This window comes from Rhinichthys klamathensis, unplaced genomic scaffold (genome assembly GCF_029890125.1).
Source record: "Rhinichthys klamathensis goyatoka isolate OS25496 unplaced genomic scaffold, OSU_Roscu_1.1 h1tg000750l_1, whole genome shotgun sequence".
Lineage (NCBI taxonomy): Eukaryota > Metazoa > Chordata > Actinopteri > Cypriniformes > Leuciscidae > Rhinichthys > Rhinichthys klamathensis.
Genome location: NW_026607158.1, coordinates 291,972 through 305,302, shown reverse-complemented (window position 1 = coordinate 305,302; position 13,331 = coordinate 291,972). Strand labels below are relative to the sequence as shown.

General features: G+C 41.6%; 1 protein-coding gene across 10 annotated transcripts in view; it reads left to right on the top strand.

The window, feature by feature from the left end:
* Nucleotides 1-772: 772 nt before the first annotated feature.
* tcf7 (transcription factor 7) overlaps nucleotides 773-13,331 on the top strand; it is a 95,461-nt gene continuing 82,902 nt past the window's right edge. For all 10 annotated transcript variants that reach the window (XM_056242758.1, XM_056242757.1, XM_056242756.1 and 7 more), the window contains exons 1-3: nucleotides 773-1,083; nucleotides 1,177-1,243; nucleotides 2,473-2,576. In XM_056242758.1, coding sequence (XP_056098733.1) covers nucleotides 895-1,083; nucleotides 1,177-1,243; nucleotides 2,473-2,576 — 360 coding nt within the window. In that variant the 5' untranslated portion in view covers nucleotides 773-894. The remainder of the gene's footprint in view (nucleotides 1,084-1,176; nucleotides 1,244-2,472; nucleotides 2,577-13,331) is intronic.

Below are 13,331 nucleotides of genomic sequence, written 5' to 3'. Positions count from 1 at the left end.
AAGGTGATCGCTCTGTGCTTTACAAACAACGTCCTACTTTCCACCAATTCTGATCAGCACATGCATTTATATGCCATTATTGTGTGTAGTAACTTTTAGTTGTAGTAACATGTAATAAAACACAGGTCTAGCGTTGATATACAGGCTTTTTCAATACATTCAGAATATTTTTATATTACATACTTCTTCTAAAATTATATTTATAATTTTATAATAACATAAATTATATAAAAATATTGTGATGCCCCCCAATTTTATTGACTTTTTATTAATACTTTGCCAATATAAACATGCAAAAAAAAAAAAAAAAAAAAAAAAAAGCCATTAAACCATATTAAAAAAGAGAAAATCTCTTCTAACTTCAAGAAATTCTTCTCAAGGGAAACTGGAGCTCTTTCTCTTGGTTTATTGCTCGATCGCTAAAAACACACTAAACTCTTTGATGATCGGTTCTTTCTGGCTCATTTTACCTCAATCAACTCTCTCATTTACGCGCTAATTCTCACTGTATATTTAATGATTGGGATGGTCTAAAATATTCATCACTTACATCCCTCTCCATTTTTTGTGTGCATTTTATTCGTGCGTATATAATAGTTTCTTACGCTCTACATCAAAAAAGCTCTGAAACTCAAAAGTGTCGTGTCCCTTTAAGAACCCCCCCCACCCTCCCCCCACCCGGCTCATTTCAGCTGTCAATCACGCGTCGGACTCTTTGATCTTTGCTGTTCTAAAAGCGCGACTGTTTGTTACTTTCAAGTCGCGCGCGGATCGTCACAGCACACAGAAGTTTTCCTCTCTCGCGCGGGTCTCAAACGCTCATCCGAGCGCGCTAAACAACGACGACAACAACACTCAGAAGTAGATTAATAAAGTTGTCTGGTAGAGTACAGTATGCCGCAGCTGAACGGCGGAGGAGGAGATGATCTCGGGGCGAATGATGAGATGATCGCGTTTAAAGATGAAGGAGGAGATCACGAGGAGAAGATCCGCGAGAGCGCGTTCACGGAGAGAGACCTGGCCGATCTCAAGTCATCTCTGGTCAACGAGTCCGAGATCAGCCAGAACAACACGCACCCTGCCGTAAGTGTGTGTGTGTGTGTGTGTGTGTGTGAGTGTGCGTGTGTTGTGGATGATGTTCGTGTGAGTAAAATAAAGTGTGTTTGTAATGAGCAGGTGATCAGAAGAGGACAGCAGGAGGATCAGAGGATCTACACGGATAAACGAGAACATCTGGACGACGGTGAGACTTCACACACTATACACACACTTACACACTTACACACACTTACACACTTACACACACACACACACACACACACTCACACACACACACACACACACACACACACACACACACACACACACACACACACACACACACACTATACACACACACACACTATACACACACACACACTATACACACTTTTACACACTCACACACACACACACACACACACACACTATACACACACTATACACACTCACACACTTAGACACACGCACTATACACACTTAGACACTCACACACTATACACACTTAGACACACACACTCACACACTATACACACTTAGACACACACACACACACACACACACACACACTATGAACACTTAGACACACACACTCACACATTATACACACTCACACACTCAAACACTATACACACTTAGCAACACACACACACACACTCACACACTGACTATACACATACACTCACTCTCTCACACACAAACTCACACACAAACTCACACACAAACACACACACACACACACACACACACTTAGACTGTACTGTACACTCTCACGGATACATTCACAAACACAAACACACACGCACTCACACACACACTGTACACTTACACATTCATTCACAAACACAACACACAATCACACTCACACACTTAGACACACACTCACAAGCACACACTTGTACACACACACACATACACACAGAAACTTGTTTTTTTTGTGTGTGTGTGTGTGTGTGTGAGCTTATTTACACAAATCTGTGCGTGTGGCTTTTAGAGACAGAATGGTCTCTGGAAATGTGCTAAATCCGACGACGTTTCTTGTTCGGAAAAACGATGCATAAAGTAAAAAAGTGTTTTCTTTTCATATTCATGTTGATTTAAAGCGTCTTAAATTGGGAAAATTAAAAACTTTCATCTAGGTGTGATACGCAACCGATGGACTTTTCTTGGGGAAAACCTGAAATCCGCATCAGTAAATACGCCGTTGACTCATTTTATAGTTTTTCTGGTCTATCGCAAACATGTTTGATCTATTTCCGTTATTTGTGTTTTAGAACCGAAACCTTCTTTGAAGAGAATCTGTGATTGATCATCATAGATATATATTTTACAAGAGCGGCTATAAATACGTGTACAAGGTTTCCTGTAGGTTATAAAGACGAAGTTTTCACAAGTTCACAGATTTATTGTTGTTCTCGGTCTGGTTCTCTCCAGTGCCCAAGCATCACGATGGTGGGATGTACAAGGCGTCGTACTCTGGATACCCGTTCCTGATGCTCCCCGAGCCGTACCTCCCGAACGGACCCGTCTCTCCAGCCGTAAGTTCCTCCATTAGGATTCGATCATTACGGTCCAGGTGTGTGTGTGGGAACAGCTGAACACCGGCCTGTAATTACACTAGGAGAAGAGAATCCCACTCCATCCATTCCTTTGATGCGAGTCTTAAAGGGACAGTACTCACAAAAACATGAATCATTTCGGGTCGTTTCAAACCTGTATGAGTTTCTGTCTTCTGTTGAACACAAAGGAAGATATTTTGAAGAATATGGGTAACCTAACAATTGTGGGGTACCATAGTATTTTCTTTCAGGCTATGGAAGTCAATGGTGTCCAAAATATCCCACACAGGTTTGGAACAACATAATTATTTTTGGGTGAACTGTCCCTTTAAGCTCAGTAGACGTTCACATTGCTTTAGATCTGTTCAAACTTACAGCAATGCATGTGAAGTTTTGTTGTCATGATGCACACGTTTGTGGTGTTTCTCGTTGTATTATTGGGACGTGGTTCTTTAAGTCATTGATGAATATCTAATTGTGTTTACTCTTAAAGGGACAGTACACCCCAAAAATGAATAATTTACTCACCCTTTCAAACCTGTATGAGTTTATTTCTTCTGTTGAACACAAAGGAAGATATTTTGAAGTAACCTAACAATTGTGGGGTACCATAGTATTTTCTTTCATACTATGGAAGTCAATGGTGCCCAAAATATCTCATACAAATTTTGTATATCTATCATTTTTTGGGTAAGCTGTCCCTATAAGATCAGCAGACATTCACATTGCTTTAGATCTGTTCAAACGTACAGCAATGCATGCGCTTCTCGTGAAGTTTTGGTGTCATGATGCACACGTTTGTGTTGATTGTCAAATTATGTTATTGGGACGTGGTGCTTTAAATCATTGATGCATATCTAATTGTGTTTTATCTTAAAGGGATAGTTCACCCAAAAATAAAAAGATAATTTATTCGCCCTCAATCTGCATGAGTTTCTTTCTCAGCTGAACACAAAGGAAGATATTTTGAAGAATATGGATAAACCAAACAATTTCATACTATGGAAGTCAATGGTGCCCAAAATATCATCTTTTGTGTTCCGCAGAAGATAGAAACTTATACTTAACTTTTTTGGTGAGCTGTCCCTTTAAGATCAGTAGACATTCACATTGCTTTAGATCTGTCCAAACTTACAGCAATGCATGCGCTTCTCATGAAGTTTTAGTGTCATGATGCACACGTTTGTGTTTTTCATTGTATTATTGGTGCTTTAAGTCATTGATGCATATCTAGTTGTGTTTGAGTGCATGTGTGCGAACCTTGATGCCGTCGACCGTAAATTAACAGGTCTACTTGCGTATTATCATGCAGATTACTTTGATAATGATGTAGCATGACATCATTATTTTACTTGTCATGTGTCTGAAGTCTTTCGCCGTGTGATTGTGTGGATATAGTATATTTCTGAAGAAAAACACGTGTACAGTAACTGAAGCCAGATTGTAGCTCTTGAAAAGGTTTCTTATGAAACGCACCTAAAGTGTAGTTATAAGCCTGTAATTGCACCAGTTCTTGACCAGTTCTGTATCTTGTGCTGATTTCAGCTGGAAAGTTCACTGATTTACCAACATACACACATAAACCTGAACAAAAACCCTACTGTGCCTTTATGAAAGCATATGTGGGAATGATAATGACGATGATATGGTGGCTTTGTGAAAGTCCCGTATAGCTGTGAAATTACATTTTTGAAGTGTCTTCCAAGTTTTTCTCAACTTTTAATGCTGTTCAGTGAGTCGATATGAGTGTTCAGGGACGTCATATACGGGAAACGTTGTTATGATTAGTGTTTATGCCACAACTAGAGCTCTTTTCATCAGTCCCATCTGAACTCAAGTGATTTTCCTCTGTAAAGCAAACTGTAAGGTCTTCCAAATTCGAGGATTTTTCTTAGTGCCAAAAAAGTGAAGATTATAAATTATGTTTGTGTTCTTGATTCTAGCTCTTTACCCACAATGCACAGCTAAGCTGCTGATTTTACACGACCATCGGGGATCCCTTGTTGAGTTGTCTATTTAACTCTAAGTCTTGGCGATTGATTGAAGTCGAAGCTCAGGGCTTGTTCTTGGAGTAAACAATAGACGAACACTGGCTTTGTGTCATAATCCATCCAGAGCGGCTCTGACTGACGGCGATAAGTAACAGACACTGGATTACACCCTCTTTAAGAAAAAAGCTCTTTAACCCATTCTGCCACTTCAATACGGACACAATGTGCCGTTGGAAAGCTTGGTCTGAAAACTCAAGGCACAATGGCCTCGTGTCGCAAGCGTGCGTGCTCAGACCTCCTTCAGCCGGGGGTTAAATCACGCCAACTTCGCATTAAAATACAAATATTGATAAGAGACCACATTTGGCCTTGGTCTTTGAAGCGAGCGCCTGCGGACGAATCTGCAGAGTTATTTATGGAGCCGGAAATATTTGGGAAACTATCAAAACCTGTCGGATCCCCTCAGGTGTTTATAGCTGTAATTATTGGTGTGGTCGTGTCTGTTCCTCCGCTTGCGCGCGCGAGAGAGAGAGAGGACAGGTGTTTAAGTCGTCTCGGAGAGGTGCTCAAACATGTCAAGCGCCTGGAGTCAGGGCTGTCGAGCAAATTCTTCTCAGATGAAGAAGACTTTTATCAAGGTGTGAGGCAGATGATGATGTAGCTCAGCGACGGACAGGGTTTAGTGTTTGATTTCCCTGTGAAATTAGGACATTGTGTCTCTGTGTTGATTCGATGATCTGTTGTCTTGTCAGGAAATGTATAGCCTCTGTGCGTCTGTTCGGTGACGACAGAAAAATCATAAGTCAAAAGGACTTATTTGAAGACTCGTACGACCCACAGTCTGAGTTTATCACATTGAGAGGTTTTGTTGAACTCCAAACTGATTTATAACTGAGAAAACTAATCCCATGTTTTCTTAAAATATCACCAAGCAAGTCAAGTCACATTTATTTAAAATACAGATTGTTTCAAAGGAGCTTTACATTAAAAAAAACAAGGATATAATAGAATATAATAGAAAATAATCAAATAAAGCATATATGTTGAAAATGGCAGAGGGCCTAAAACAGACCCTTGTGGCACTCCATAATTCACTGACGTTATCTCTGATTTTTTCCCCTGTTTAAATGGACAAAATGGTAGCAATCTGATAGGCTTAATGCCTGTCCCTGAATACCAGTGCAATTTTGTAGTCAATCTAACAGTATTTTATGATCTATAGTGTCGAACGCAGCACTAAAACTAGTGTTCAGATACAGACTCTGTCTTTCTGTGCTTCCATTCGGTGACGACAGAAAAATGAGTCCAAATGAGTCAAAAGGGTTTATTTAAAGACTCGTTCGTCTTCATATCACTCACAGTCTGAGTTTATCACATTGAGAGGTTTTGTTTGAGCTCCAGACTGATAAATAACCGAGTATAATTGGCATAATGTTTTCTTATAATATCACCAAGTAGCAGCATATATATATATATATATATTAAATAGCAAAGGGCCTAAAACAGATCCTTGTGGCACTCCATAATTTACTGACGTTATCTTCAATGAATACCAGTGCAATTTTGTAGTTGATCTAAGAGTATTTTATGATCTATACTATAGTGTCGAACGCAGCACTAAAACTAGTATTGAGATACAGCGTTGGTCAGAAGCTAAAAGTAAGTCATTTGTATTTTTCACGAGCGCAGTTTCTGTGCCTGAATCTTTTACAGTTATCATTTTAAGCAATCATGTTGATTTGATATTGGACATTGTGTCTGTTTTGATTCGACCAATTGTCTTGTCAGGAAACGTATTTTCTGTGACTTCACTTAATAAAGCGCAGGAGAAATGAGTCCAAATGAATCGTAAGCAAAGCCCTATTTATTTGAAGACTCCCACTTCTTTATATCACTCTCAGTCTGAAGATTACCAGTCTGAGCTCCAGACCGATGCTGTTTCATATCGGTGTTTGTGCTACTGTACGTCTTGTCGTCAAGACTTTCTCCTAATGAATCAGCCCACCACTACAAGTGAAAAACAGTAATAAAAAGTGAAAGAAAATCCCCCACCTCAAGGCAACCTGTAAGTTTCTGGCAGCCAGTCAGTCGAGAGCCAGGCAGTGACGCATGCGTGATGCGAGCGGGTGTTTTGTCTTGTAGATGAGTGTGAGAGGTGAGCCGGCTCGTTCTCACCCAGGTGTGTGTGTGTGTGTCTGTGTGTGTGTGTGGAGTCGTTCTCCAGACGTCCTGTAGGAAAGGCACTGAAAGACTGTTAAATGATGACAATCATTGCAGTGATGTCATGAACACACACACGTACTGCACTGTTTCTGCCACGACTCACAAGCTCTTGGATATATTTAGTCATTTGGATGTTTTTCTTAGGAAAACAATCTAATTTTGTGAATCATAGAGTATGGGGAACTCTGTCAGTTGGTACATCGATGATCAAGGTTAAGATTAGCAACAAATTAGTCAAAATTCAATTGCTATTTACTTTTAGATATGGTAATCAACACTAAAATTGAGTTTTAAATTGCACACAGTGATACAAAGGTTTCTACTTTAATTTGTTGTTGAAATATAAAATATGCTTCAGTGGCTGTCATAACTTTTCTTGACAGATGTATGCAAACACGCATTAAATAATGAAGGTTAACAGGTTAACTAAATATATAGTGCATATATTAACTTAGTTTCATATTTTAATAGATGACTGGAGTTTATGGTAAGGTGAGCAGATTTCTGAAATGGAAACCGGGGACATTTCCTATTTGAGTGGTCAAAATATCACTCAAAGCTCAGTTGTTATTATTTATTATTTAAAATGGAAATATTTAAAAACAACAATTAAAAAAACAAAAACTGTATGTATTGAATATATATATATATATATATTCAATACAGTTTTTGTTTTTTAATTGTTGTGGGTTCCCTATATTATTAATAACTGATTATTAATAGTTTGATTATTATTTAGCACTCACACAAAAAACAATGAAAAGAAAATGAATAGTAAATAGCAAGAAGTTCAAAACAATAATATATCAATATGATCACTTTACAAAAACGCATTACAAAAATAAAACAACATAAATATGATATGATAAATTAGACTATTTAACAAATATTTTATAATTTTAGTTAATATTTTCATTTTTCACAAGCTGTTTTTAAATACAGAAATTCTAACTTTTTTGAATGTTTTGTTACGTTTATGCTTTAATAACTCTTACTTTCCTTATTTGGGTTTGTTTATTTGCATTTTAGGCTTATTTTAAGCAGAAAGTATGTGTATTCTGCAAATGTGTATCTGAAACACCTCTATTGTAGTCTTGAGTTTCTTCCGGGAACGAACACGTCACATTATTCCTCATTATAATAATTAATACGCAGAATAAAGGGGCGGGGCCTGGTTGAGTTAGTCAGTAGTGTGTTAAACTGGCGGTTATGGAAAGGGGCGGGACTTTCCTAAACACATTCGAAGCGCTCGACCAATCACAACACACTGCTCCAGCTGACAAATCAGAGCACTGTGTGCTTTCAGAAGGAGGGGCTTCAAAGAGACAGGAAGTAAACAGAGCGTTACTGACAGACTGGGAAGAGAGGAGCCGCAACAATGGAGAATATGAGGAGAATAATCAACATTCAAGGAGGAAAACCCGTTCTAGTAGAGGCTTTGTGATAATAGGGCCTCTTTAAGATGATAATGTGCATTCACTTTAAATTGTGATTATAAGATTAGCATGTGTAGGATGTTGATGATGCACCAGCCTGTGTTAAAGGAATAAATTTAAACTTTTGCTAATTTAGTTGTTATAGCACAAAATGATCTCTTCTTACTCTACATCAAGTTTCTATAGATTTATACAAGTTTGAAAGCTGTTCCACAGTAATAAACAAGTGTTCAAGTTCTTCAATAACATTTATCATTCAACTATAGCGGCTCTAAAGAAGACGACAGTGCAGTTATTCAGCTCCAGTCAGTTCAGTAATAGTGTTGATGTTGCAAAGCTAGTGTCATTATCCAGCCGATAATATTACTGAATATTAATTCTTGTAAACATACTTTTATGTTGTAATATTCTTCCCATTTGCCCGCTTGCAGTGGCGAACGAACATGGGTAATGAGGACGAGGCTCGAGTCCTGCTGTGACTCGGGTGATGTGTCCTAGATGAGTTTGAGCCGGCCTGTCATTTGTGAATTGCTCAGTTTTCCACCATGTTTAATCATTGATTTCCACTGATCTGTGGGACGGCTGTGTGTGTGTGTGTGTGTGTGAGTGATGGGAAGGTTTAGGGGTCGGGTGTGTGTGTGTGAGTGATTGTGTGCGTGTATGATGGGTAGGTTTAGGGGTTGGGTTAGTGTGTGTGTGTGTGTGTGATGGGTAGGTTTAGGGGTTGGGTGTGTGTGTGTGAGTGATTGTGTGCGTGTATGATGGGTAGGTTTAGGGGTTGGGTTAGTGTGTGTGTGTGTGTGTGTGATGGGTAGGTTTAGGGGTTGGGTTAGTGTGTGTGTGTGTGTGTGATGGGTAGGTTTAGGGGTTGGGTGTGTGTGTGTGAGTGATGGGAAGGTTTAGGGGTCGGGTGTGTGTGTGTGTGTGTGAGTGATGGGAAGGTTTAGGGGTCGGGTGTGTGTGTGTGAGTGATTGTGTGTGTGAGTGATGGGTAGGTTTGGCGGTCGGGTTAGTGTGTGTGTGTGTGTGTGTGATGGGTAGGTTTGGGGGTCGGGTTAGTGTGTGTGTGTGTGCGTGTGTGTGTGTGTGTGTGATGGGTAGGTTTAGGGGTCGGGTTAGTGTGTGTGTGTGAGTGATGGGTAGGTTTAGGGGTCGGGTTAGTGTGTGTGTGAGTGATGGGTAGGTTTGGGGGTCGGGTTAGTGTGTGTGTGAGTAATGGGTAGGTTTAGGGGTCGGGTTAGTGTGTGTGTGAGTGATGGGTAGGTTTGGGGGTCGGGTTAGTGTGTGTGTGTGTGAGTGATGGGTAGGTTTAGGGGTCGGGTTAGTGTGTGTGTGAGTGATGGGTAGGTTTAGGGATGGGGTTAGTGTGTGTGAGTGATGGGTAGGTTTAGGGGTCGGGTTAGTGTGTGTGTGAGTGATGGGTAGGTTTAGGGGTCGGGTTAGTGTGTGTGAGTGATGGGTAGGTTTGGGGGTCGGGTTAGTGTGTGTGTGAGTGATGGGTAGGTTTAGGGGTCGGGTTAGTGTGTGTGTGTGTGTGAGTGATGGGTAGGTTTGGGGGTCGGGTTAGTGTGTGTGTGAGTGATGGGTAGGTTTAGGGGTCGGGTTATTGTGTGTGTGAGTGATGGGTAGGTTTGGGGGTCGGGTTAGTGTGTGTGTGTGTGAGTGATGGGTAGGTTTAGGGGTCGGGTTATTGTGTGTGTGAGTGATGGGTAGGTTTAGGGGTCGGGTTAGTGTGTGTGTGTGAATGATGGGTAGGTTTAGGGGTCGGGTTATTGTGTGTGTGAGTGATGGGTAGGTTTAGGGGTCGGGTTAGTGTGTGTGTGAGTGATGGGTAGGTTTAGGGGTCGGGTTAGTGTGTGTGTGAGTGATGGGTAGGTTTAGGGGTCGGGTTAGTGTGTGTGTGAGTGATGGGTAGGTTTAGGGGTCGGGTTAGTGTGTGTGTGTGTGATGGGTAGGTTTGGGGGTCGGGTTAGTGTGTGTGTGTGTGTGTGTGTGAGTGATGGGTAGGTTTAGGGGTCGGGTTATTGTGTGTGTGAGTGATGGGTAGGTTTAGGGGTCGGGTTAGTGTGTGTGTGAGTGATGGGTAGGTTTAGGGGTCGGGTTAGTGTGTGTGTGAGTGATGGGTAGGTTTAGGGGTCGGGTTAGTGTGTGTGTGAGTGATGGGTAGGTTTAGGGGTCGGGTTAGTGTGTGTGTGTGAGTGATGGGTAGGTTTGGGGCTCGGGTTAGTGTGTGTGTGAGTGATGGGTAGGTTTAGGGGTCGGGTTAGTGTGTGTGTGTGAGTGATGGGTAGGTTTGGGGGTCGGGTTAGTGTGTGTGTGAGTGATGGGTAGGTTTAGGGGTCGGGTTAGTGTGTGTGTGTGAGTGATGGGTAGGTTTGGGGGTCGGGTTAGTGTGTGTGTGTGTGAGTGATGGGTAGGTTTAGGGGTCGGGTTAGTGTGTGTGAGTGATGGGTAGGTTTAGGGGTCGGGTTAGTGTGTGTGTGTGAGTGATGGATAGGTTTGGGGGTCGGGTTAGTGTGTGTGTGTGTGAGTGATGGGTAGGTTTGGGGGTCGGGTTAGTGTGTGTGTGTGTGAGTGATGGGTAGGTTTGGGGGTCGGGTTAGTGTGTGTGTGAGTGATGGGTAGGTTTAGGGGTCGGGTTAGTGTGTGTGTGTGAGTGATGGGTAGGTTTAGGGGTCGGGTTAGTGTGTGTGTGTGAGTGATGGGTAGGTTTAGGGGTCGGGTTAGTGTGTTTGTGTGAGTGATGGGTAGGTTTAGGGGTCGGGTCAGTGTGTGTGTGTGAGTGATGGGTAGGTTTAGGGGTCGGGTTAGTGTGTGTGTGTGTGAGTGATGGGTAGGTTTAGGGGTCGGGTTAGTGTGTTTGTGTGAGTGATGGGTAGGTTTAGGGGTCGGGTTAGTGTGTGTGTGAGTGATGGGTAGGTTTAGGGGTCGGGTTAGTGTGTGTGTGTGAGTGATGGGTAGGTTTAGGGGTCGGGTTAGTGTGTGTGTGTGAGTGATGGGTAGGTTTAGGGGTCGGGTTAGTGTGTGTGTGTGAGTGATGGGTAGGTTTAGGGGTCAGGTTAGTGTGTGTGTGTGAGTGATGGGTAGGTTTGGGGGTCGGGTTAGTGTGTGTGTGAGTGATGGGTAGGTTTAGGGGTCGGGTTAGTGTGTGTGTGTGAGTGATGGGTAGGTTTGGGGGTCGGGTTAGTGTGTGTGTGAGTGATGGGTAGGTTTAGGGGTCGGGTTAGTGTGTGTGTGAGTGATGGGTAGGTTTAGGGGTCGGGTTAGTGTGTGTGTGTGAGTGATGGGTAGGTTTAGGGGTCGGGTTAGTGTGTGTGTGTGAGTGATGGGTAGGTTTAGGGGTCGGGTTAGTGTGTGTGTGTGTGAGTGATGGGTAGGTTTAGGGCTCGGGTTAGTGTGTGTGTGTGAGTGATGGATAGGTTTGGGGGTCGGGTTAGTGTGTGTGATGGGAAGGTTTAGGGGTCGGGTTTGTTTGTGTGAGTGAGTGAGTGAGTGAGTGATTGTGTGTATGTGTGTGTGTGTGTGAGTGAGTGTGTGCTGTACCCAGCTGTGGCAGTGCTGCTGGTAGATGTGTATCAGATGTGAGTGTGATCACACACACATGTGTGCCGCCCCTGTGGCTGCTGAGGCTCCAGTAGGTCTGGCCCGGCACTAATTCGGGTGCTGGGGGCGTTGGCTGACCCCGGTGGAAGAGCACACACTCCTGTGGGACAGACTCAGCGTGTCCCGCAACACACAGATCCGCTCCTCTGCTCCGGCGGCGCGTTTACGAGGGGACCGAGACCAACGGGCCTGTGATGTCATGAACGACACCGTGACATCACAGACGTGAAACGTGACGTCGTGTGTTTGTTGATCCTGAGCGTGCGAGATTAAAGACCTGAGTAAACAAATGTGTGTGTGTGTGGATGTAGAAGTGTAAATATTGCAGTTTTGGTAATGATGAACATATGGTTATTCGCTCCCCATCGTGTCGTTCCAAAACGTGTTTTTTTACCTTTAAAATATGTTCGGTAACACAAGACCATGCTTATAATGAATTATAGCTCCATTAATACTTATAAGTGCATGATGGATTATTGAACAAGCAAATGCATGACTTATAAGTAATTATAAAAATAATATAAATGTAACTATAACTGTTCTTATAATGCAGTATAGGTCTTCATGAGTCTTTATAAATATATTTTAAAAATAGAAATAAGTATAAATGGGGCTATACTTCATTAAAAACATGAACTTGATAGAAAGTGTTACCATATGTTCTTTTATGTCCAGCTGAGGAAAGTGAGTCACATGGGTTTCTGTGTGAAGTGTCGCTTTAAGATGATTGATCTCAAACTGATCATGTAATCTGTGGTGTCGTTGTTTTAAGTGTTCGTTTGTAAATATTGTGTGGTTCGTTTGATTTCACACTGACAAAAAGTTGCACCAACTTAAAAACAAAACAAGGAAACCTGTTGCAATCAATTTAAGTTAACTCGACTAACAACTGACAATACTTTAGTTCATATAATGAGTAATCTATTAAATAAAAAATACAAATTCCAAGGCAAATAAAGAGTGTTTAACATTTAAAATCAATTTATTTCACCTGTATGTTTGATTTTCAAAGCCAAATACATGATTATCTGAGGCAAACAGGATGGACAGATATATTAACTCGACAGTTGAACGATGAGACGCACACACTCTAAAAAATGTTGGGTTGTTGTAACCCAATTTTGGGTCAAAAATGGACAAAACCAAATGTTGGGTTAAAAATGTAACCCAATGGCTGGGATTGTCCATATTTGACCCAAAGTTGGGTTGAAACAACCCAGCATTTTTTAGAGTGCATATTCCTAAATGCACACTGATGATCAACAGATGTTAATTCAGTGAAGATATGATCTCTGAACCCTTAATCCGCTAACTAGCAGTGACGGCAGCTGCATAAATGAAGCCATATTTAATAAGAGTTACCACATCATTTCAAGCTGCAGTGCATGCTGGGAACTCGCATAACATTGTGCAACGTAAAATAGTTTGTTTTGAACAAATACCGGAGTATCAGGGCAACGAAAGAACAAAATAATAAACCA